The sequence below is a fragment of the Scleropages formosus genome, chromosome 18 (assembly GCF_900964775.1).
Source record: "Scleropages formosus chromosome 18, fSclFor1.1, whole genome shotgun sequence".
Taxonomy (NCBI): domain Eukaryota; kingdom Metazoa; phylum Chordata; class Actinopteri; order Osteoglossiformes; family Osteoglossidae; genus Scleropages; species Scleropages formosus.
The window spans coordinates 19,834,868-19,859,642 of record NC_041823.1 but is presented as its reverse complement, the minus strand read 5'-3'; the positions used below and the strand labels follow the sequence as shown (position 1 = coordinate 19,859,642).

General features: G+C 44.0%; 3 protein-coding genes across 4 annotated transcripts; all 3 read right to left on the bottom strand.

Moving 5' to 3' along the window:
* Positions 1–4,299: 4,299 nt before the first annotated feature.
* On the bottom strand, positions 4,300–6,583 carry tcf19l (transcription factor 19 (SC1), like). The gene is made up of 3 exons (XM_018732012.2): positions 5,966–6,583; positions 4,816–5,791; positions 4,300–4,689 (listed from the first exon to the last, which is right to left on the bottom strand). The coding sequence occupies exons 1-3, from the start codon at positions 6,231–6,233 to the stop codon at positions 4,419–4,421; spliced, it is 1,515 nt and encodes a 504-aa protein (XP_018587528.2). The 5' UTR covers positions 6,234–6,583; the 3' UTR covers positions 4,300–4,418.
* Positions 6,584–7,930: 1,347 nt separating this feature from the next.
* LOC108922106 (uncharacterized) lies at positions 7,931–10,317 on the bottom strand. Its single transcript, XM_018732011.1, has 3 exons — positions 9,892–10,317; positions 9,635–9,688; positions 7,931–9,233 (listed from the first exon to the last, which is right to left on the bottom strand). The coding sequence occupies exons 1-3, from the start codon at positions 10,231–10,233 to the stop codon at positions 8,058–8,060; spliced, it is 1,572 nt and encodes a 523-aa protein (XP_018587527.1). The 5' UTR covers positions 10,234–10,317; the 3' UTR covers positions 7,931–8,057.
* A 635-nt stretch (positions 10,318–10,952) lies between these two features.
* ino80e (INO80 complex subunit E) lies at positions 10,953–15,119 on the bottom strand. Of its 2 annotated transcripts, XM_018732000.2 has the most exons (8): positions 15,019–15,119; positions 14,733–14,814; positions 14,542–14,612; positions 13,631–13,683; positions 13,463–13,538; positions 13,053–13,173; positions 12,620–12,718; positions 10,953–12,106 (listed from the first exon to the last, which is right to left on the bottom strand). In XM_018732000.2, exons 2-8 carry the CDS (start codon positions 14,811–14,813, stop codon positions 11,900–11,902), a joined length of 708 nt encoding a protein of 235 aa, XP_018587516.1. In that variant the 5' UTR covers position 14,814; positions 15,019–15,119; the 3' UTR covers positions 10,953–11,899. The 2 variants fall into 2 exon arrangements, with proteins under 2 accessions (XP_018587516.1, XP_018587517.1); XM_018732001.2 differs by lacking the exon at positions 12,620–12,718.
* Between the last annotated feature and the right edge of the window lie 9,656 nt (positions 15,120–24,775).

Here is a 24,775-nt window from a genome sequence, read left to right as displayed (position 1 = left end):
TTATTAAGCTCTTTATCCAAGGACTGAAAAAAAGACATTGACGCTAGGCCCTAGGTGCTCATTTTGCGAAGGTCCTTCAGAAACAGCTCCCCATCTATTTTGGTTCTGTCGATACACACAAAAATTTTGGTCGGACGACAATGCAGTGGAAACTTGGTTTTCCTCTGATTTCTCCTTGACTTTTAAACATGTTTTGCGTGGATTTTTTTACAACAAATGTGACACAGCTGACAATGGGTACTATATATAATATTTCACTTTGCGTTTTTACTAGCCAAATATTATATACAGAAGTAAATTTAGTAACTCAAAGCCTTCCTTTCCCGTTTGTAAAAGAAGTTAAACATTATAAGAACACTATTATACTATTCAACTTTCTAAAAACCCCAGCTGTGAAAACTGTTTCTACTGACATCATCTTACCCCATTTGTGATGAATGAGTCTTTTATTTACTTCTTCTATAAATAAATATAGGCCTATGTATATTTCTTTTGTAATTAATTTCTTTCTTTAATGAATGTTTGTTTAAAATTTTTCTTTTCTCTGTTTATTTCCTCTGGCATTGTTTGTTGTACTATTTGGATCTGGATCTGTGTTTTTTTTTTAATGGTGCTGACTTTTGTAATTACTGCTTTTTGTCAAAAAAGTTAGTTTTTTTTAAAAAAAAGTACGATTACTTAGCAGTAACGGTGCACGCAGGCACTGAAGCTTTTTATGTGGTGCAGAGGCTAGTTTTTTGTGTCAGACAAAGCGAGAGCAGTACAGGGGTGGGCAAAATAATGGAAACAATGCAGAAAAAATGAGTTTAACGTTGACGTAACAACCACAGATAGAAACGCAGCTGCAAACCCGAGTCATATTATGTTGATTGCCAGCTATCAATATGTATTAGCTGTGAAAGAGGTCTGACAGTTAGGACTTTGATGAGTTCCAAAGAAGCCAAACAGTCCACGTCCCAATTGCAAGTGCATCAGTCACAAAAACTGCAAAGTTATTTAATATGTCAAGCGGAACTGCCTCAAAAATGACGACGGTGTAGGCCAAATACGAACAAATTATCGCCAAGGAGAGAGAATGTTCGCGAATCAGAGCTCACCTACAGGGAGAGAATGACACTTGATGGGATAGTTGCTAAATGCAGTCCAAAAGATGGACATGGAATTCAACTGGCACCTCTGAGACCCAGTATTAACAAGAACTTTACATCACAAGCTTCACAAAGCTGGAATTTATGGTTCAGCTGCCACTTGGAAAGCACTTTTATTCAAGGCCAAGCCATCTTTCACCGTATTTCCTGCATCTCGATGGGTTTACATTTGAAGAAAGCCAAAGGATTTAACCCACAATGTCTTTAGCTAACTGTTAAACACAGTGGGGCACCCATAATGATCAGGCAGCGATCTTGTGGAAGTCATTAGGTCCAACAGTTGCTGTGCATGGTTGTGTAATCAAGGAATACGATGCTACTATACAGGACTAGGTGCACCATAGTGCAAACTCTGTTTTCTCATAATATTTTCATCACCGTCACTTCCTAAACTCCAAGGACACAAAGCACCTGTGGCAAGGTATTCGGGCCATCACAGACTACAAAGCTACACCACTTGTCTGTGAGGGTGACGGCTCATTCCCAGATGCGTTGAACAATTTCTATGCACGGATCGAAGCACAGAACAACATGCCAGCAGGGAAGACCACCCCAAATCTCACCAACCAGGTACTTTGTCTGTCTGCAGTAGATGTCAGGAAGGCTCTATCCAAAGTTAACCCACAGAAAGCTGCAGGTCTTTACAACATACTTAGCCGGGTGCTCAGGGAATGTGCTGTTCAGGTTGCAGATGTCTTCACGGACATCTTCAACATTTTCCTGAGGCAAGCAGTTGTCCCTGTGTGCTTCAAGACGACCGCCATCATCCCTGTGCCAACAAAATAATTTGTATCTTGCCTGAATGACTACCGGCCGATTGCACTCACACCTATCATTATGAAGCGCTTTGAGCAGCTAGTCATGAAACGCATAAAGAGCAGTCTTCCCACCCACTGTGGAAAGAGTCAAAAATTCCAAGTTTCTTGGTGTGCACATGACGGAAGACCTCTACTGGACTCTCAACACCACCTGCCTAGCCAAGAAGCCCCAGCAGCACCTCCACTTCCTCCGGAGGCTGAAGACAGCCAAACTGCCCCCTCCCATCCTCACCACCTTCTACAAAGGGACAATAGAGAGCATCCTGACCAGCTGTCTCACCATGTTGTATGGGACCTGCACAGCCTGCAAGACCCTACAGCAAATTGTGAGAACAGCTGAAAAGATCATCAGAGTCTCTCTACCCACCATCGACACCTCATACAACAACCACTGCATCCGCAAAGCCACCAGTATTGCAGATGACCCTCTTACCCCTGTCATGGGCTCTTTACCCTCTTACCATCTGGCAGAAGGTACAGGAGCATCTGTGCCACCACCAGCAGACTCCACAACAGCTTCTTCCCTGAGGCAGTCAGATTGCTGTCTTGTACTTCTGTTCTGTGTTGCACCACGGTCCTGGAGAAATGATATTTCGTTCCACTGTATACGAACTATATAGAAGAATGACAATAATAACAACTTGAACTTACTCAATACCCTACTGCCTCCCAATGCCCACCTGGCAAAGTCAAACAGCTAACCCAGCATGACTTGATACACTTTAAAACAGTTCACAGCCCATGTCCTGCCAAATGTATGAGTGGGTGAATGAGTGTGTTTGACTACCCAGCAAAGGACTGGTATCCTGTCCAGGGTGTACTCCCCCAGCCTTGTGCCCAGTGATTCTGGGATAGGCTCCAGACTGCAGGCACTTTCACCAAGGCAAATGGTTAGCACAAGTGAGTAATGCTCTCCTGCACAGTGCTAAAGAATTGGAGTGGTTTCATCAAATACCTTCCATGGCCTCACAAACCACCAGAAGTAATCTTTATTAAACCTTCATGGGAAGATCTGGGGCACAGAATGTGAAGTAGATGTAGAGTACATGGAAATATTCTATATGACTTTCAGCATGGAGTAGAGGTTCAAGGAGCTCTAACCTCTGTTTTTTGTGTAACTGCCATTGAACCCATTTCACAGCTTTTTTTTCTTATTTCTACAATTTTTGGAATGATGTGTGGCTCTCTTATATTTCTGTAACAAACTGGTACAGATGAGAAGTGTACATTGGCACGGCACATCCAACACATATCCATATATCCCACAGAAGGCTGGAGTAATGCGATGTAAGCTCCCGTATAAATGTCCTCCACCCAACACTGATTTTACAGAATGGATTAGGCCTATCACATAGGGAAAACTGGTAATTCTCATCTGAGATGCTTAAATTGCATGGATTTATTTTAATTTCTCAGAAATGTATAAATACATTCTGTTTCTGATAGGAGAAAACAGTCAACAAGCAAAAAACTTACACCTCTAGTTAATGACAGTTATATTAACCACCAAGTTCAACACAGTCAAAGTAGTAAAGGTGCAAAAGATTTTCAAAAACATTTAACCAGCACTATTTGAATTATTGATGTATTTATTTACCCACAGATAACCTATAACAGTTAAATCATTGATTCAGATCTGATTATTTTGGAGGGTGAATTCAAGAATGTCAGAATAAAAAAAAAAAAAAAAAAAACCATACACCTTTGATTCTGTTCATAGTCTTAATGCAGAGAGAGAGAGAGATAGTTAAAAAAGGCAAATTATAGGCTTAGAGTTAATATTAAAACAACTGCATAAATATTACATAGAGAAGTGCATTACAATATCTTTGAGAATTAAATAGTGGGACTATTAACCATTCCTGTCCGTTAGGAAGGAGGAGGCTCTTGTCAGTGCTCAAATTCAGAACTACAGAACATAAATTCATTGGGGTGATTAAGTGAATTCACAGTTTTCATACCTTGCTTGTGGTCCTGCGACATTATCAGGAAAGAGCTAACCAAATGTTATGAAATTTGAGGACACACCTTTCCAGTAAAATTACCTTATATCTTTTTACTTGTGGGAATATACATTTCTTTGACATCAAATATTTTTAAACAAAACTGACCTTGGGCACTATACGCATTCATGTGTAAAAAGCATATTCCTCACAATACTGTTTAATAAGGTGAAGGTATACCAATATTGTCAACATTATAGCACACAACAGAAAAGGCTACAAAATACTGGAATTACAGAGTACTGTATAAACCCTCAGTAACATCAACCATTACAGTTAAGCAATTCAAATAAATTGTGTCAACCTAAATTTATTTACAGCAGCCCTGCATTCTGTGCGTCACACTGGGTCACTCAGTCTCTTAGACACGGTCAGTCATTTGGCATACATGGCAGCAAAGACGTCCCTACACCTCAGTCCTCATACCCCAAATGATCCTCTCGGCAGTCTCATCGACAGCCACAGTGAAAGTCCGCGCTGGTGTCCAGAGCAAAAGCACCCGTGTCCAGCTGAACGCAGTCGATGTGGTACCATGCATCACAGTCGTCACATTGGATCCACTGTACTGTGTCCTGCTGGGGCAGGCGGCAGCTTGTTGATGCACAGGGTTCCTCCACTCGGGCCCGTTCCCCCTCCACAGCACCAGACAAGGAGTGGAAAGGTGAGCCCAATGGTGGCTGAGGGATGATAGGATGCTTTCTTGGCCTTCCTCGACGTTTGCTAAAGGAAAAAAAAAAATATATTTATAAATTTTAAGTCAACACAGTGCAGCCTCCTGCCTGCTTGCAACGGTGGAGACACCAAGTGGTTTTAAGAGTAAGTCAGAAATGGTCCAGAAACACTCACCCACTACTGACATGAACACCTGGAAATTCCCTGTCTCCGTCAGACAGTCTTGATGGTTGAGAAACCAGGTTGCTACTCTGCCCTCTGACCACGAGCGAGGAATAAGCAGGAGAACTGAGGGCCCTCCTCCTTCCTCGGGAGGAAGGAGATGAAGCAAACGCTTCTTTGCGGAGACCATAAGCTGAAATACCATCATTTGGATCCATTCTCAGACTCAAACTTAAGCCTTGTCTTTGGCCTGAAACGGCAAATAGCTGCGTCAGCTTTCCTCTGGAGTGCGGCGAAAGGCTGTATCCATTTGGATTCCTGGATTCAGATCTAAATTCAAGGCGTTCACTGCTACACTGCTCTTCCTGGTACGCAGGGGGGTGAAACACTTCACATTCTGACTTGCAAAGCCTCCTCCTCTTACTCCCATTCTTTCTTCTTCCGTCACCTGTCCCGCCAACATCCGTCATTTCGTCTGAACTGTCATCCTCCAGTAACACAGTGTGCGCAGATTTGCGCCTGCTTTTGGAGGAGGGGGGCACAGACTTGGAGGTCGAAACAGTGGCCGGGGGAACGGATGGTGGAGTAGAAGGAGAAACCAAGAAAGGGGGAGTCAGGGAGCCAGATTGAGGATGCAAATCATCATCAGTCCTCTTGAAGGTCCAGCAACTCCCATTCATTTTGCTTATACTCCCAATGGAATTGAGAATTACAGTTGCTCTTTTTATTGACATTGATGAAAGGCCTAATTTTGGTTGAGGTTTAGCGTCCAGGCTGGTTCTGATTCGATCCTGAATGTCAGAAGTGAAGGAGCTGGCCTTTGGCACAGTAATAGCATCAAATTCAGAAGGAGGAAGCATTACTTTCTGAAAGAGGAAGTAGAACTCAGGGCTTCCAGAGTCCGATTGACCTCCAAAAGTCAGGGTGTCGCCATCCGACAACTCCCACTGGACACCCGCCTGTAGCCGAAGTTCGTTCACCCAGGTGCCTAAGACATGAAGGAGTTCGAGAAGTTAAAAGCCTACAGAATTATATCTGGGTGCAAAACAGTTCTGCAAGTCTTCGAGAGCTGACAACCACATGCACAGAGGTGTGAGAATAATATCAACCACAACAACCATGAGAAGAACAGATTAAAAAAAAAAAAAAAAAAAAAATTTACCATAAGTGCTGCGGTCCTTAATGTGGACCCTCCATCCCTCCTCATCCCCACCATCTTCCCTCTCTGCGAGAAGCTCAGCGTGGACCCTGGAGATGACCGTAGACTCCAGCGTCACGTCGCAGAGCTCGGGCTTCCGCCCCAAGCGGAATACCGAGCGGGGCAGGGCAGGCCTGAACGTGTACAGATCTTGGGCAGGGTCAGCGGCAGTCGACAAGGAGGAGGAGCCTATCCTCAGAAGCTGGAAGCAAGGTTGTACTTTTGACAGCATGGTGGCACCTAAACCGTGTGAACCAGCCCAAGCGATTCAACTGACAGACTGAGAGCAGCTGTTCAACACTCCTGCGCAGTATATACGACCTGGGAAAATAGCTTTTTATGGAAAAATCTGCTGTATTATATTCTTCCCTTAAATATATTTGGATTCTTTCATCTTAAATTGCACTACAACGAAGTGCAGTACGTGCTGTTGAAAGCATCCAAACAGGATGATAACGCAGATTTTACGTTCAACTTTAAAATATGTCTAAAGCATACCCCGAGCAGTACAGAATAAATAAGAAAAATCAGTGGAAACGCCCTGCACGTGTTTCTAAAAGAAGTACAACCACAGTGTGGTTTAATCCAAGGGCCACTTCAAAGGTGTGAGTTTCCTGTGAGGGGGAAAAAAAAAAAAAAAAAAATTACAAATATTTCAATAAATTGTACGTACATTTTTCAACTTTGAGGCATTACTGAAAACCGCAACTTTTTTTCTACTTTACTGAGTGAACTCTGCGACAGTTGTGGAGAAAATCGCCCACTTTCATAAGGGTTTATTAGAGAGTTGGTCAGGTGCACGGTGTGGACACATAGTCATAATGGAAATGTGTGTATTTGTGTGGCTTCCCAGCCGTTTATTACTGCATCCCCAACATAAACTCGTCACAGTCACATCGGCGCTCGGCCACCAGTTTTGTACACAAGGAAGCTCAGCTGCCGTCGAGACCAGGTTGACACTGGCTGACAGATGCGGCAGAGATCATGAACACCGGCGTCCGTGTCAAAACGTACAACTAACGGCAGCCATTACACTGACTGGAAGACGTGGCCGCGCCACGTACAGCCTGTATCGCAGTATCCTCATACCGTGTCGTGTCCGCGCGCCGATCACTCGGTCTCCGCCGCGCGCTCCCAATCGCTTCACCGCAGCCTGAGCCTGACTCGCTGAAGAGGAATTAAAAAAAAAACACCGGGTTCTGACGGAAACCCCACAAACAAACGGTCGCTACACACACACGCAGTCACTCTTTGAGGGGTGACACACTGTGTCCGTCGGCTCTGTTGGACGGCAATTATTTTTCCATATTTTTTTTAAAACTCGATTGGCAGTCGTTCTTTCTTCCCCAGGAAGTTCTTTGAAATTTGGCGCGCCGCGCGGGCTTCCTTGCGCGAAATTAAATTCTACTTCCTGTGCTGTTGTCACGGCAACAGGCACAAACTTTCAGTCCGCCATTTTACCGAGTAGGTTTCGCTGTGTTGCCGTGTGCAGAATCGCAGGGAGCCGAGTATTGGACTGTTTCGGCGGTGAAACAGTTTGCTTTGCATCGAGGGGACCACAGATATTATCAAGAGTACGCAGCGGAGTTAATGTGTACACAAATATCGGGGAGACACCTTAGTTTGCTTGTACGTTGGACGTCCCCATTGGTTTTCTTTTGACGACTATATATATATTATAAAGCATTTCTGTGTACGTACGTCAGGAAGAGTAAGACGACACATGATCCACTGTTCATTTTCAGTGTCATGTGTAGTACATTCAGTTAATGCATGAATGTTTAATAAAATAATCCAAACCATTCAGCAGAGACTACTACTTACTCTGACCACATTTCTTCAGTTTTGCCAGAATTAAGTCAGGATATTCCACACATCTTCAGATTTTAATGTCATTTTAATATATTCAAATAAAAGTACAATGCAATCGACAATTTCCTTAAATACTGCTGGTTGACTGAAAACATGACGACTTATTTTTTATATATACTATATATAACGTATATAGTCTATAAGACGTTAAATGACAGACCTTTAAGTGAACAAGAAGTCCAAATCACTCTTTTCCAAAGGCCTCCATCATGGCCTGCACTACCATATCTACACTCCCCGCCATCACCATTCCCACTATTTTCACCACGTTGCTTACCCCTCTGCCCCCTTTCATGACTAGTTTCCCCAGCCCACCACCCACCCCTTGCATCTGAGAGCCCAATTCTGAGAACACTGCACACAGATAGCCTTCACTGTGTTCCCACGCTGTACCAGTAATAAATTTGGAAACTGACCATGCATTCGCCGCTATTCCCTGAAAAATGCCTACCCCATCTCCAGCCAGGGTACCCACCCCGGTTACCCCCTCCACGAAGGTGTTGAGAAGAGTGTCCACCAGAGATGCCGTGCAGCAGTATACGTAAGAAATACACTGTTCCCCTGCTGCACCTAGCAGCCCCCCTGCAGACATGACTCCGCTTGTCGCATCTGAGACGATGCTGTAAAAGACTGAGAAGGTGTCAGACGGCAGGGCCGAAAGTATGCCCACATCTTCTTGGATTACGTCAGATACCTGCCTAGGGATGTGGGTAATGGTGGAGACAATGGGGCGAAAGGGGACGGCGAGCAGAGAGAACGATGAGGAGATGAGGGATACAAGGATGCTCTCTGTCTGTTCTTCTGCTGCGGTCGGTGGTTCTTTCGCAGTGCTTTGCACATCTGCAGCAGTGCTTTCAGGACCCAGACCGTGCGATTGTGTGTCAGTGCTCAACTCTGCTGTTATTGTATTAAAGAAAGCCTGCATATCACTTTTGTCCTCCCCTGGTCCACCGCTCTCATCACACCTACCGGGAAACAGGTCACTTACTCCAAGCACTTCCTCCAGAGCTCCCACGCTCAGTAACTTAACCCCTCCATCAGCAGTTCTTAATACCCCAAAACTGTGTTTCCTCTTCTCGTCGGCCACGGAACAGCACAAAGCAGACCAGAACAGACAAAGCTCGTCTCCCTTTTCGGATTCAGCAATATGCTGCTTGCCAGTTAACACATACAGATCGCCTTCCATAGAGTGACACCAAGGAAGGGTCTTGTTATGAACAAACTTGAGCATCATGATGTCCCATATGTGAGTATGTGTGTTGGTGGAGGTATAGACTCCATCCCCAAGAAGTGCTAGTGGCAAGCTTGGTAGACCCACCGCACCCTCTTTCTGGGACTTCCCATCTCCATCTTCTTGCTCCTGGAAAGGGTTGGCATGACAAGAAAGAAGAGGGAAAAATACAACAAAGACGTTTAGCCTGTTCATCGGCTTTTGCAGGCGAACGTTCATATGTCTATGTGGCCATATTTTTCAACACGCGTAACAAATTATACTCCAACTTAATGTCATCTTTGTCACAGCATGACAAATATTAAATTAGCTTGTGATATCCTAAAATATACGGTACTAGAGGTACAAGATTATGACAAACGTGTTTCGTTTTCAATTGCTCTATGTGAACGGGTTGTGACGAACTGGCAACATAGACAAGGGAAAGTATTTCACCGTTAAATAATGTTCTAAAATTTGTTCTAACCAGATAATAGGTTATAACGGATGTGGCAGATACTTGTATAATAATGTGAAAAAAACTGCTTTACCCTGCTTCCTTCAGCGCGTGTTTCATCCAACTCAACATCCAAGCCCTCATCATCCTGAGCACAGAAATAAAGCCTGTAATTAGATCCCTTCAGAAATCGAATGAAGGCAGAAACAAAGCAGAATGTGAACAAAGAAACAGCATTACCTGTCTGGTTTCAACGTGTGATAACTTGTCTTTCTCGTGGATTTGCGCGAACAATGACGGCAACTTACCAGCATGCCTAACAATGACAGAAGTGAGGCAAGCTGAACTTACCTTGTGGTCTCCCTCACTCCCCTTGTGTCTCCATCCTTTGCCGATACAAAGTGCAGAGAAGACTGTAGCATCGCGGGAAGCACTGTACAAGCTAGCGAAGGACTGTCCGTTCCCCAGGTTGTGACAGAGCTGCTGTAGATGGTCTCCGCTGAAGCCCCGAGGGGGCATCTGCTTGTAAAAGCTCTGGTAACATTGCGAAAAATGTGTCTCTCCCTCTCCCCACACGGAGATGGAAAAACAAAGTCCCACCAAAATCCAGCTTGGGAACCTAGCAGCTGTAGAAGGCATAGCTATCACATCTAGCATTAATAGCTGCGGAGTATGAGGGAAGTATGAAACCATGAAAGTACTCAGTGACAGTCTTGTCCTTTCTCCTGCTGCCCATACCTATCAGTTTTCTCCCATGTCTTCTTTACACTCCACCCATGTTTGTCCCACCTTGTATGAACTTACACCAAGGGCCTGTAGTATACTGTATCTCTGCTCCTCCCTAACCTGTCCCTCCCCCTGGCTGCAGTTCACCACATTGTACCTCTAAGTACACAAACACAATCTGGTCTCCACACCTATGGCCATGACTTGAAAATCAGCATTCCCATATGTTTCTCTGGGCAATTTTGCTTTGGGGGGGTAACTGACTGTTCTGTTGCTGTTCAAATACACACACACACCCAAACAAAATCTGAGTGAAGCCAATAAATGCTGTGGATACTATCTTTCCATAATATGAAACTGCATTAAAATGTTTAAAATGTATTTATATTCTTTGGATACACAAGGCACGGCACAATACTGCGAAATGCTCTATAGTAAAACAACGTGACCCAGTGCAGCAGATGAGACACAGATGGTCATGTCTGGATTTCATTCAGCTGGAGATGGTGTACGCTAACTTTAAGTGACAGGAGAATAATGTGAATCACATTTTTCCCCAGGAGATTCATCCCAAATAGCGACTACGTATAGATACAGAAAACAGAACACAATCTTTTGAGAAGTTTAACATGTTTTATTAACTTAAAAAACAAACAAACAAAAAAAACTGCAAAACTGTTCCTGCAGCCTGTGTGAAAAGAGTAAAAGAAAGAATCAGGGAAGGTCTATTTACTCAGAACGACACACATGTACTAACAGTGTGAAAAACTGAAAACAGTAACAATTTATTCATTGATTCTAAAACTGAATTAAACTGCATGTCTAAGTCATATGTCATCATTATAGGAGATGTGGCACTTATTTTTAAATTACGTCACTGTGTATCGCATATCAAACTATGCCAAAAGATACACCAGATGCATTGCAGTTGCTTTTATATCATATGATCATTCAGTAAATGACTTCTATCCCTACTGTGTGTTTGTTTACAGAATTTAACATTAAAAACATGCTCTAATCATAACAGTGGGGGGCACAGGCTAATTTCTTCCGCAGTAAGAAAAAATACATATGAAAATAAAAAATATGGAATCACCTGGGAGTGGACCCGCGCTACCTTGATATGATCTTGTCCGTGTATGCATGCGTTTCCTTTTTTAATGTACTATGCAATATGCTGTTTTTGCTGTGCATCTTTGCATTCATTTTACAATTAATTAAACAGTGGGGTAGTGCATTCCAAATTTTTCCTAATATATAACTTACAAACTGTCAAACACCAAATATCCACAGTACTATAGGGTCCCTTCCTGAATTTTTGCCTTGACATCTAGTGCATCTTCATGTCACTGGAGATACCAGATAGGAATACTCCTACTCATCCCCCTTTGAATGACAGTATGTAGTGTTTGTACCTCATGCATGGTGCCCTCCTGCCTTCAAGTCACTGCCACTAAGAAAGCCCTGAACTTAGACTGGGACATTGCCTCCAGGAGTCTTGAATACAACTGAATGTAAATAAGTAATGAGTTCCATCTGTAGTTTTGCAAGCATTGAATATTGCTGAGTGCACAGTGAAAACTGCAAGGTAAGACTAACCCCCATGGGGTGTGGCCACGGGAGGCACACACCCTCACTCGTTAGGAATGTCAATGACCAACTCAGCCTCCTCCCCCTCGCCTCGCTCCTCCTCGCCTCTGTCGCTATCACCTTCGCTGTCACCCTCTTCCTCTGCTGCATCTCCGCTCAGCATCTGTCGTGGCACCCAACTGAAAGGAGTACCAGGGGTAGCAGAAGGCGCTGTGGCAGAGGGGTAGTTAGAAGCTGTAGGGGCCACAACCTATAAGTGTGGGCAGAAATGGGGGTAATGGTGGTAGAAGAGGTAAGAAAAACATGAAAGGTAAAAAGGAAGGATGAGAAGGGCAGGAATAAATAAGAAACATTTAACATAGAGAAAAACCAAAGAAGGGCCAGGGAAAAACTGGAGGGGGGTTGAGTACAGTTCTGAGAGAAAGGAATTTTTCTGGTACATTTTTTAAATGTTTGAATCTCTGACCAAAGCTCATTTTATATTATAAAAAATATATACTGCACCACCATGGCATATAACCTTTTATGGATACACGCGACCCAACTGATGTCAACTTTAATTCAGCAGATTGAGCTGTGTAGCTTTAACTAAAAGTGAACCATTTCTAGCTCCTGTAACTATACCGTCAAAATGTACATGTGTATCTAACAACAGTAACTTGAGACTTTAAATGCCCATTAAATGTGCAGCCAATTAATGATGATGTCTGCTGAGCTGCCTGTTATGTAGTGTGCACACCACTATCATCTTCTCCTCTCTCACCTTCCCCGCAGAGTCTTTCTTGTGTTTGGTCGTCTTTGTCTTTCTCTCTTTCTTCCCTCGATCAGAGGAAGGAGCCAAATACTCTGGGGGGAAGGGCAACTACCCACCATACACACAGAACACCCTCATGAACCAATTTTTAACAAAAACACATACAGGCGTGCACACATACATCCCACAAAATGAGTGAAATACAGAAAAAATGAAAGAAGAAAATGCAAAAAGAATACATTCATATATATGAATAAAATGGTAAAAAAACTAAATATAACACACAATACTGATAAAGACCAAGTAACTTATTTGATAAAAATTTGAAAACGAGTAATGCCAGTGGATGCCGACAATAATTAATTAGAAAGGTATGGATGACAAATAGCGAGACCAATGATGCTGACTTGTTCGTACACACACAGCACGGGTGTAAACTCACAGTGTTGAGGTAAGGGGTGGATGCTGCAGACTGAAGGGGTGTCACCCCAGGGCGAGACAACAGGGACATATGGGAGGCAGAGGATGAGACATGCCCAGGGAGACCAGGGCTGCTCCTCCTCCTGGGAGGGATGGGAGAACACAGACAGCTTTTTAACATGTACAAAATATAAACATACCTTTTACTAGATTCTGATAAAGTGATTAAGGACATGGTCTTGTACAGGTAGCTGGCCCTGTTGTGGCAGTCTCAAGAGAGGTAATCAAGATAGTTCAGGCACAGAACCTAAACTGCTCCAATGAATTGCCCAACAGTGTAAATGCTGCTGATCAATAACATTATGCGCACAATGTATGACACATATAAAACACTGACTCTGCTCAGGTCTGGTGTGTTGCCCTCATACTCACTTTTTAACACATTCCCTCTCTCTGTCCCTCAGTCCTTCTCCTTCACTGTTGTCGGAGGAAACCGTGGCATCGGAGTCTGACACAAACACAATACACCACCAAGCGTAAGCAACGGAATACCTAAATTTTAATATTGTGAATTAACAAAGTTTATGCACCGAGACGTACCGGAAGAATCTTCATCAACTCTCTCGTACTGCAACAGTCTGTCCAGGAGGAAGCTGATTTGAAACAGAAGGCAAAAGCAGGATAAGCAGCGCTATAACTGCCTCCTCCAACAACTCCAATCTCACAGTCCTTCCCTTAGCCCTTGTAGACCTTCAGCATTCACTTTAGGCGACTTAGGTTTCATGAACCATAGAAGATGATCCTTCAACCCTAACCCAGGGCTGCTGGTTTGAATCCAGTCTCACTCCTGCTGTAGCACTCCATGATGATACTTAGCCTGAACTGATCATTAGAATACCCAGCCAGATTAAGCTGCATATACTGTACATTTACATGCATTTATTTAGCAGACGCTTTTTTCTAAAGCAACTTCCAATAAATTCTATGTAGTGTTATCAGCCCACACACCTTATTCACCAAGGTGACTTACACTGCTAGATAACACTGCTTACAGTGGGTCACTCATCCATACATCAGTGGAACACACTCTCTCTGTCACTCACACACTATGGGTGAACCTGAACAGCATGTCTTTGGAGTGTGGGAGGAAACCAGAGCACCCGAAGACCTACACTGGGTCACTCATCCATACCATATCCAGATACACTAAAGGACAGCAGGTAGTGCAGTGGTTAGAACTGCTGGCTTTGGACCCAAAGGTCACAGGGTCAGATCCCAACTCTGGCTGTAGTACCCTTGAGCAAGGTACTTTCTCCAGTAAAATTACCCAATGGGTAAATAACCAAGTACCTTAACATTTTAAGTGGCTTCGAAGAAAAGCATCAGCTAAATGGATAAAAGTAAATGTAGTGTAAAATGCTGAAGTGATGAACTATGAGACATAATAATAACGATAATAATGATGATGATCATTGATGATGATAATATAATAATAATAGAGTCCCGCCGACCTCTTGTCCCTGGAGACCTTGAGCAACTTCCTCTGAGCTTTCCTCAGCTCCTCCTGAAAACATTCCTGCTCCTGCGGGACACAAGTGAAGTACGAGGGAGATGAATGAGCCAAAGGCAAAGCTGGATGCGTAGAAACAGAAACAAGACACAGACACAGCACTGCACAGGGGCGCTGGACACGGAGACTCACATAAACCAGGAATTTCAGTTTGCGCTTCAGGTTCTTGTACTTGCGCTTGTAGTCCACGTCCGTGTCAACCTGGCCGTTCATTCTTCCCAAAACAGAAATAACACTGTGTGACTGTCAACTACACACACATGATTCCGTGAGTAATTCGGAAACGACCCGCAGCATACGAAAGAAAATATTCGATACGTATTACAAAAAAACGCATGACTGCTTGCCAGTCAGGATGCTCTTTTAATGACATAAATATTTATTACTATATCTCACTTCCAGCAAGCGTTCCCGTTACCTGAAACTTCCCAAACTGCCAGACTCTGTCGCTTTATTTTTTGTTTATTTCTCGCACACATTTCGTTGAAAGGAAATTGACGCGTCTCTTCCTCCCCAGTAGCGGCAACTTCCGGTTTCCGGAAGGCACTGTTAGAACTCTACTGCCCCCTGCCGACTGGGCATATTTCCTTCTTCGCCTAACTTGGACGGAAGGACTTCCGTTTACATTTATTCATGTAACAGACTGTCATCCAAAGGGACCTATTGTACATCTCAGGGGAAACAAAATGCATTTCGCCAACAAACGGAAGGCATAAAAACACAGAACCGCAATTCTCGAAGTACATCCAGTTTGTCCCATGTCACTGCTGCGTATGGAATGTGTAGCTACCATTTTTGGAGCACGTGATGTTAACAGTAGTATTACATGAGTAGCAGCATACACCAACCCATAGAACATGATGTATCAGCTAAATTCCTGTAGAGATATACTATAATCACAGGTGGGTAGGAGTGAGAAAAATTTACGCTTAGTTACTGAGTTCAGTTTCTTCCTGCTTGTCCTGGAAAGAGCTGCACTGGTAGGAGGCTGAGCATCCAGGCCCAAGAATTCCTTTCGACCTTGAGAATCCCCAGGTGTTCCCAGGCCTGCCAAGAAATATACTGTAATCCCTCTCATGTCTCACAGTGCCTGGGTGGTGCGAGAGGACGTGGGTTCGATCCCCGCTCAGCCTGTGTGGAGTTTGCATGTTCTCCCCGTGTCTGTGTGGGTTTCCTCTGGGTGCTCTGGTTTCCTCCCACAGTCCAAAGACATGCTGTTCAGGTTCCCCCATAGTGTGTGAGTGACAGAGTGAGTGTGTTCCACTGATGTATGGATGAGTGACCCAGTGTAAGTAGTGTATCTAGCAGTGTAAGTCACCGCGGTGAATAAAGTGTGTGGGCTGATAACACTACATAGAGTTCATTGAGGGGGTGCAGTGGCGCAGTGGGTTGGACCGCAGTCCTGCTCTCCGGTGGGTCTGGGGTTCAAGTCCCGCTTGGGGTGCCTTGCGGCGGACTGGCGTCCCGTCCTGGGTGTGTCCCCTTCCCCCTCCGGCCTTACGCCCTGTGTTGCCGGGTGGGCTCCGTGACCCCGTAAGGGACAAGCGGTTCTGAAAATGTGTGTGTGTGTGTGTGTGAGTTCATTGAAAGTTGCTTTGGAGAAAAATGTCTGATAAGTAAATGTCTTGGGTCTGTCCTGGGGTCTCCACCAGGACGGTATTCTTACAACATGCCCAAACCACCTTACATTTACTTATTTAGCAGATGCTTTTCTGCAAAGTGACGTACATCTCATAGAAAATAAAATGTGTTCATTACATTAGCAGAAAGAGAGACTTAGATGCAGGCACATGATTCTTAAGTGGAGTTTGTTTCTTTCCACCATATGAACCAATGTTCATCGCACAAATACTGCAGCTGCATAAAAGTACAAAAAAGTACATTTATGTTACTTTACAGCAGTAGCTGTGTAAAGGTTTATCTGGGCATTATCGTAAAGTTATGGTGCAAGAACATTTACACGTTACGTGAACTTAAGAGATCACAGGTGAAATGAGTCTGGAAGAGATGAGTTTTAAGACCCGTTTTAAATGTGGACGGAGATTCAGCAGTTCTGAGTGAGAGGGGGAGGTCGTTCCACCACAGCAGAGCCAGAGCTGAGAACCTCCATGCTTTACCTTTTGTGCGTTGGACCATCAGGTGGGCAGGTGTGGAAGAGCGAAGCAGTCTGGTTGGGGTGTTCTGGATGATCACCTTGGAAAACTCATCCTCATTTGGGAAGGTAGTGACTCTGAGGCTCTACTGGATCACTGAGCTCTTCACCCAGTCATGGGGAGTGAGCCCTGCTAAGAATCTTTATGGTCACTTGTGTCCAAAATCTTGCTTTTTTGGTCATTATCCAAAGCCAATGAGCACTGGAATGCATCTCAGTAACCTTAACCTGGAGAGTGCACATTTGGATGTTACTTGTATTCCCACAGGGGTTTTTGGACTCTTCTTTATTTAGCTTCTTCCCTCAGTGCTATTTACCATGGTACTGTAGACCCTACCAGAGGTGTAAAGCTCCAGGTGACACAGGTCTGAGGTCGCTTGATACCCTGTTTCTCGTACACAAGTACATTTCTGGAGAAATTGTCATTTTCGAGAACAATTTTTGGCATTGAGATTTTTTTACTTGAGCACAAATGTAAAGAGAAAACACACTTTGGCTCCTTTACATGTCTGGCATCCTCTTCATGAAATCTTTATGTCTCCAAACTTCGGAAAGCAGCACTGCTAACAAACGCATCAGAGGCGCCTTTTTTCCTTCGCTGGGTCCGCGTTCCAGTTATCCGAAGTGAAAGCTAAACTGAAGTGCTCCACTTTTGAAAGCACAGTCCAAACACAGTACATTATTGTACATTTAGATGTATAGTATACATTCAGGGGGTGCAGTAATGCATCGGGTTTGACTGGGTCCTGCTCTTCGGTGGGTCTGGGGTTCAAGTCCTGCTTGGGGTGCCTTGCAATGGACGGGCGTCCCATCCGGGGTGTGTCCCCGCCCCTTCCAGCCTTGTGCCCTGTGTTGCTGGGTTAGGTTCTGGTTTCCCATGACCCCACTTGTGTGTGTGTGAGAGTATACATTCAGCAGACCATGTGTTGGTCCAAATCACCATTTAAGATACGCACTTGCAAGAAAGACTGTTTGGTATATATTTTCATCCCATATTGCAATGCATTACTTATGCATTCGCATGCAAGTCAGATTGCTTCTTTCATTCTTCTTAATCAGTGTTTTAAATCCATTTGCCTTAGAAGTTATTAAATATCCTTTAGATTCTATTCACCAAACTCTAGATATATATTTTCTTTCCATGTGTACTTGATATAGGCAAACATTTGCTTTTTAAGCATCCTCCTAATTCTAAAACGAACTGAGATATGATTATGGAAACAAACATGCACCATGTTCAAGCTTTATGGTGTTCAGCCCATTTAGACCCCCCCCCACACACACACACACACACACATCACTCTTTAATGGACCGAGTTACTTCCCTCCCTCTCTCGCTGCACTTCATTTCCAGAAGCACTCACTTGCTGACGGAAATAGAAGTGTTTCTCAACGCCATATCTCCACTACGCTGCCCCCCGGAACAGGTGTGGGCTATACGCACCCTCCCATACTTTTGGCCTCTGGGAGCCATTCTCTCTTGCAGTCTTTGGATGTGATTTATTTCTCTGCCCTTTGTGTCATCTTCAGTTCACCTGCTCTCTTTCCCTTCACACACATATTATTTCCTCATATACATTATTCACTAGTCTGCATCAAGAGAGACGTTTTATAGTATCATCATCTTGTTTCTCCGTGCCTTTTGTCTTTGGATCTGTCACTTTTCAATTATTTTTGTCACTATTCCGCCCCCCCCCAACACACACACACCTCCCCCACTCTGTCCCCTTTTTTTAACCTCCCTGCTCTTGGTTTCCAGTTCATTCCGACTTGCTCTTGTCTGTCCGACCTCAGAAATATTGGAATGTCAAACAATTACATGAAAGACAACTGCTTCGATAAAAATCTCCTCGCTGATCATAAGGTAAGATTGACTCATATGAGACGAACGCAGCAAAAAGCAACGCGTGGTACATTCGCATTATTTTTTGACAGCATGGCATAGTTTGACCTTGCAAAATATTTTAATAAGGCCTTTTCTTTAGAAGTAATATGGAAACATGTACCAAAAATGTGTAATGTATAACTTATATTGCTATTTAAGTGTAAAGAAACTAGAGGAATGAGTGTTTAATAAAATCAGTTGGTTTTGTATATCTTTTTTTTACCTTCCTTTCCCACTGTGTGTATATGTGACCTTTTCAGGAGAAGCTGATAAAGGCAATTAAACGGATAAAACATGAAATAGATGAATGCTGGGAGGAAGAACGAGAAACATACGCACAGATAGTTGAACTTGAGGTACCGCTGTTTATTTTTCCTTACACCTGGTGTCTCAGAAGAAGCACTGATTGTGGAATATACTAAAATGTGGGATTAACGCGACACTTTATGTTTAATAAACTGCGTCGTCCTTACGCAAAGGAACGAGACATAGCTACTATTTCGTTGCAATGGTAGCGAGTTATTCTTAGTGAAACAAATTTAAGGGCAACAGTCAAACGACGTATTTTTGCTGAGATGTGCGTCGCTTTGGAGAAAAGCGTCTGCAAAATGAATAAATGTGAATGTAACTTTCCAAGAAATTTTGAGGCTTTTTCGGAATATACCGAAGATTTCAACAATAAACACGTACTTTTAATAGATTACATTAGCGAATGCTTAAAATATAAAAATACAACCCCTTTATAGTGGAATGATGGTGCCAGCTGATTCGAATGTACGAGATAAACGCAAGACATAGATTTTCGTATGTTTCTGAAATTTGAGAGATTTATAGAGTGCGGGTGTGTAGAGTAGTGGTTAGTGCTGCTGCCTTTGGCCTCAAAGGTTGGAGGTTTGATCTCCAGCTCTAGTACCCTTGAGCAAGGTACTTACCCTGAATTACTCCAGTAAAATTAGCCAGCTATATAAATGGGTAAGTGATTGTGACCTTAACATTGTAAGTTGCTTTGGAGGAAAGCATCAGCTAAATGTATAATGTGCCAAAGGGTTCCTTCTGATGCTAGGTGAACTAAAATGCTTATATTAAATGCAGCCAACATATGGAACATGTGTGTTTCTCACATCCAAAGCCACACAGCTGCACTCTCCCCACCGGGGCTATTCTATTTAAATTGCGTAAACTGTCAACCGAGACAAACTTATATTGCACACTAACACAATCCATTGCCTCTTACCTCACAAATCTTCAGAACAACTTCGATGACTTAGAAAGGGAACTGAAAGCAGAATACCAGAACCTCCACCGTTTCCTGGAGATGGAGGAGGACATGGACATGGAGCGACTGCGGAAGGAGAGGGAGAAGAGGGTAAAGGTGTTGAGAGAGAGGGAGAAAAAGGTTGCAGAGCAAGGGAAGGACCTCGAAAGAGCAATTGAGACGTTGAACAGCAAGCTGAAGGAAGAAGACAGCCTTAAACTGCTAAAAGTGAGTGAGTGTTGAAGAGACAAAAAGATTCTGGGGTTGTTGGTCGATCCAAAGCAAGGTATTTGCCTTGAATTGCTCCATTGAAATCACCCATCTGTAGAAATGGGCTAAATAATTGTATGTTAGTGTAATAAATAACTGGGGTTGGGGGTGTTAGGAGGTTTTAGGTTACAGACAAGGGTTTTTTGGTCTAAGTCATGTGTGCAGTTAATGCTTTTGTTTTGCATTAAAAATACTGATTTATTTTCCCTCCATTTCAGGATATCAAGGATCTTTTGAAAAGGCAAGTATGGAGCTGATCTCATGTGATGAATCGTTTCTCATTCCCGCTGCGTATTTTCACGAGGTGCAGACCACTCCTGACAGTCTGTCCCCTCTCCTTGTACCGCTGTCATTTTATGCCTCCATCTGTCTCTCTGCCTTTTTGAAGGACATAAGAAATTGTCATTCGGTTCACCTCAGTCTCAGTCTTTCCCCCATAATTCACCCATCCCCATTATCTCTCTCTATACCCCCCCTTCCCCCCCACCCACCTTTCTCTGGGCAGGTGCCAGGTGAATTTTATCCCCCCCGCTGCTGAGAGCTGTGAGGTGCAGTCTGGACAGTTTATTGGGCCGCTGCAGTACCGAATATGGAAACACATGAAGAAATTCCTTTACCCTAGTCAGTTTCATTGTTTTTCACATATACACACATGCTGGCTGTAACCGCTTGTCCTAAGCGGGGTTGCAGTGAGCCGGAGCCTAACCAGGCAATACACGACGCAAGGCTGGAGGTGTAGGGGACACACCCAGGGCGGGACGCCAGTCCATCGCAAGGCACCCCAAGCAGGACTCGAACCCCCGAACAATCAGAGAGCAGGACCCTGTCAAACCCGCTGAGCTGCCGCACCCCCCCCTTTGTTTTTCAGATTATTATAATGCGTTATAATGAATTATAATGTAAAGTTTACATTTACATATTTCTCCAAAGCGACATACACACACACATTTTCAGAACCGCTTGTCCCATACAGGGTCGCGGGGAACCGGAGCCTAACTCAGCAACGCAGGGCGTAAGGCTGGAGGGGGAGGGGACACACCCAGGACAGGATGCCAGTCCGTCGCAAGGCACCCCAAGCGGGACTCGAACCCCAGACCCACCAGAGGGCAGGACCTGGTCCAACCCACTGCGCCACTGCACCCCCGCCCCCAAGCGACATACATCTCATAGAAAACACAACTTGTGCCTTACATTGGAGGGTGTGGTGGCACAGCGGGTGGTTTGGTCTGTGCCTGCTCTCTGGTGGGTCTGGGGTTCGAGTCCTGCTTGGGGTACCTTGTGACAGTCTGGTGTCCCACCCTGGGTGTGTCCCCTTCCTCTCCAGCCTTACACCCTGTGTTTCCAGGTTTGGCTCCAGGTTGTCCCAACCACGCTCGGGACAAGCGGTTTCAGATGGAGTGTGTGTGTGTGTGTGTGTACATTACATCAGGAGGAAGAGACATAGACGCAAATGTGTGAATCTTAAGTACAGTTAGTTTGCACCAATGTTCATCACACAAGTAGCAGCATAAAACTTTACGAGAATATTGATTTCTAATCACCTTCCTCGTAGTTCTTTTGAGATACATATAAACATTTACGTTACAGACAGTTCTAACACATTGTTACTGACATCACATTAAGTGGTATTTTCACTTAAAGATAACCGTGGCATTTATCATCAACAGTACAATATTTGTAAAAATAATGCTTCTTTTGTTCATACAATGGAGTGATTTTCTATATTTTCATGCTTGCTGCAGATATTTCATCTCTCATGTTTGACCCTGACACTGCTCACCCCCTCCTTCATCTCTCGCCATCCTGCTCATCTGTTTGGTTTGAGGAGAGCAAGGAGGACACGCCGGCAGCGGCCAAGGCGGACAGCCCACGCCGTTTCAACTACTACTACTGCTTGATGGGGAACAAGGGCTTCACCCACGGGAGGCACTACTGGGAGGTAGAGGTGGGCCAGAAGACCGCCTGGAGGGTTGGCGTGGCAAGAGAAGATGTGCACCGTGGCGAGATGGACTTCTGCACTACGGCCAATGGGCTTTGGACCCTGGCATTTCGGAAAGGCAACATCCAGGCCTGCACCCACCCATGCCCCACCACGGTCAGAGTGTCCTTACGCCCCACTCGGATTGGTGTGTTCCTAGACTGTGAGAAGGAAGAGGTGTCTTTCTACAATGCCCTCAACATGACTTGGCTTTTTTCCTTCTCCATGGGCACCCTCTTATTACCCCTCTTTCCATTCTTCAACCCATGTGATACAGACGAGGGCAAAAACAGTGACCCCCTCACCCTGTTCAGTCCATCTCTGTGACGCCGGACCAGAACAGGCAGATTTGCTTAATCTTCGGCGAATATATAATTTTCTGGGGTAGAATTTGTGCGGGAAGCATTTCAGAGTAATTTACAGTCATTTCCACAGACATGATTGTTCTCTCATTCATAGTCCGCTGAAGTTGTGACAGTAACAGCTTTTGGTTTTGTTAGTGACTGCTTTTCATTATTTATTCGTTGGTTTCTAAAGTTCTGTATAACATGTTTTTTAAATTCATCTTGGTTTACTGTTTTGTTTCATGTATTTCCACTGTGGCCCTCATCCATATAAATATTTGAGAAGCTGAGATGTATTTACTTTCATGGAGCCAAAATCCACTAGGTTCGTAGTGCATTTTGAAATCTTCTGTACGTTTTTATTTCATTAACCTCCCCGCATCAGGAGCGATGGTTATCACGTGGTTCTGGCAGACGCTGGAGGAAAACTCAATGTATGCAGGAAAAAATACTTCCATTTCTCAATGCCAGTGTCAAACAGGTTGATGCAGTGTGGTTTTTCATAACTCGAGCATGTCATTGTTCTGTTGCAAAACATAATGCATTTCAAAGTTCTCTACTGGGAGATATACTGTTATGCGTATAACGCACAGTTACATAACACGAATTCAAATAAATTAAGGAAGCAAATTGGAGCAGATACTGAACAGTGGTGCAGAGGAAAAGCAATAAATAAAGGGGTCACCTTTGCGAGGTTTAAAAATACTTGGATGACAGGAAGACTCTCTGGAATGACCATGAGAGTTAGAGAGGGAGAGCGTGAGAGGCGCTACTTGTGTGAAATGGGGAGCTGGGTTCTGGAAAACTGATGCAAACTGACATCGACTTCCAACACCACGTCCATCTCGCATCTAATAACAAGCTTACTGCTCTTTTGCTCGGTACTCAGCACTGTAAGATTTGCGGGTCCTTTTTTTAAATGCACAGTTTTTATTTCCTTTGTTGACAAATTACATCTCTTTATTGGTCACAGAGATATATGGGAAATTACACACACAAACACATCATCTGAAACCGCCTGTCCCATACGGGGTCATGGTGAACCGGAACCTAACCTGGCAACACAGGACATAAGGACAGGCTGGAGGGGGAGGGGACACACCCAGGATGGGACGCCAGTCCATCGCAAGGCACCCCAAGCAGGACTCGAACCCCAGACCCACTGAAGAGCAGGACCCAGTCAAACCCACTGCACCACTACACCTCCCTGCTATGGAAAATTAATACATTCTATTATTTCAGGAACTTCAGATTCTACTTTATATACGGTTTGGGTATGTTTGTCTTTTTTACATGTACCTAAAAGGAAATTCTTAACTGTGTTTACAAAATCAGTGCCACAGTATGACCAGCTTCGATGAGACAACATCTCAAGCTAACGTAGTCATTGACTTGAAGCCCTGTGGAGGATAACAGAAAATGAAGGGTAACTGCAACTCCACCATTCGCAGGAAAATTCAGAAATTGTTCAAAATTGTTCACCCAGCAAGCATGGAGCCAAAAACCTGTAGCCGCACACACTTACATTTACATTTATTCATATTTCTACTGCTGATCCGGAATAGTTTAATAAAAAAAAAAAACACACACACACACACACGGCATATATTCTTGTGTATTTTTCAAAATCCTTTATTATATTTTGTCATTCAATCAAGAAAAAGTACTTTACAGAAGTCTGCGAACTGTGCAAAAACCCGGTATTAAGATTAGTACAGTGTAAGTACAGTGTAACAGTGCACAGAAAAAGTACCAGAAAGGAAGGTCATAATTTGTACGTCAGCGAAGATCAGCAATAATCAATAGTAATACAGCTATGGTAAATACAGGGCGCAAGCCAAATATACTGACCCTGGCTCAGCAGGGTCAGGTATGACAGCAGGTGTGTGGGATAAACAGAACCCTGCTGTAGGTTTTGGCTGCGCTAACAAGCTCCCTGTGTAAAACACCGGAGGCCAGAGGAGCAGTTCACGACTAATCGAATTCACTTCCGAAATCCAGTACAGCGTGAACAAGCGCACGTTAGCGGGGAAGGCAAGCGAGGCCTACTAGATCGTAGTAAGCATACACCAGCATCCTGTAGGTCAGATGTGAAGCTTCCCAAGGTGGTGTGTTCACAGAACATGACTTACACTACTTGGACTGTGTTTGCTGATACACAGGTTGAGCTAGGATGGGCCTGGTTGATGAAACCTACAGCAGTGAGAGTACTGTGATTTGTGCAACACTTAAATCAACAACTATGAGTGTATCTGTCAAGTACACACAATGGCTGAAAGCACTTGTCCCAA

What these genes read in the sequence shown, in the direction of transcription:
- LOC108922106 (XM_018732011.1), bottom strand. Translation starts at nt 10,233, where the DNA reads ATGGTTTCATACTTCCCTCATACTCCGCAGCTATTAATGCTAGATGTG. An exon ending in GGAGTGAGGGAGACCACAAG is followed by an intron (nt 9,689 to 9,891) that starts GTAAGTTCAGCT and finishes TTCTGTGCTCAG; the next exon opens with GATGATGAGGGCTTGGATGT. An exon ending in CACGCGCTGAAGGAAGCAGG is followed by an intron (nt 9,234 to 9,634) that starts GTAAAGCAGTTT and finishes AACCCTTTCCAG; the next exon opens with GAGCAAGAAGATGGAGATGG.
- tcf19l (XM_018732012.2), bottom strand. Translation starts at nt 6,233, where the DNA reads ATGCTGTCAAAAGTACAACCTTGCTTCCAGCTTCTGAGGATAGGCTCC. An exon ending in TAAGGACCGCAGCACTTATG is followed by an intron (nt 5,792 to 5,965) that starts GTAAATTTTTTT and finishes TTCATGTCTTAG; the next exon opens with GCACCTGGGTGAACGAACTT. An exon ending in GGTGTTCATGTCAGTAGTGG is followed by an intron (nt 4,690 to 4,815) that starts GTGAGTGTTTCT and finishes TTTTTCCTTTAG; the next exon opens with CAAACGTCGAGGAAGGCCAA.
- ino80e (XM_018732000.2), bottom strand. Translation starts at nt 14,813, where the DNA reads ATGAACGGCCAGGTTGACACGGACGTGGACTACAAGCGCAAGTACAAG. An exon ending in CCACCCCTTACCTCAACACT is followed by an intron (nt 12,719 to 13,052) that starts GTGAGTTTACAC and finishes TATGGTGGGTAG; the next exon opens with TTGCCCTTCCCCCCAGAGTA. An exon ending in AGAAAGACTCTGCGGGGAAG is followed by an intron (nt 12,107 to 12,619) that starts GTGAGAGAGGAG and finishes CCACACTTATAG; the next exon opens with GTTGTGGCCCCTACAGCTTC.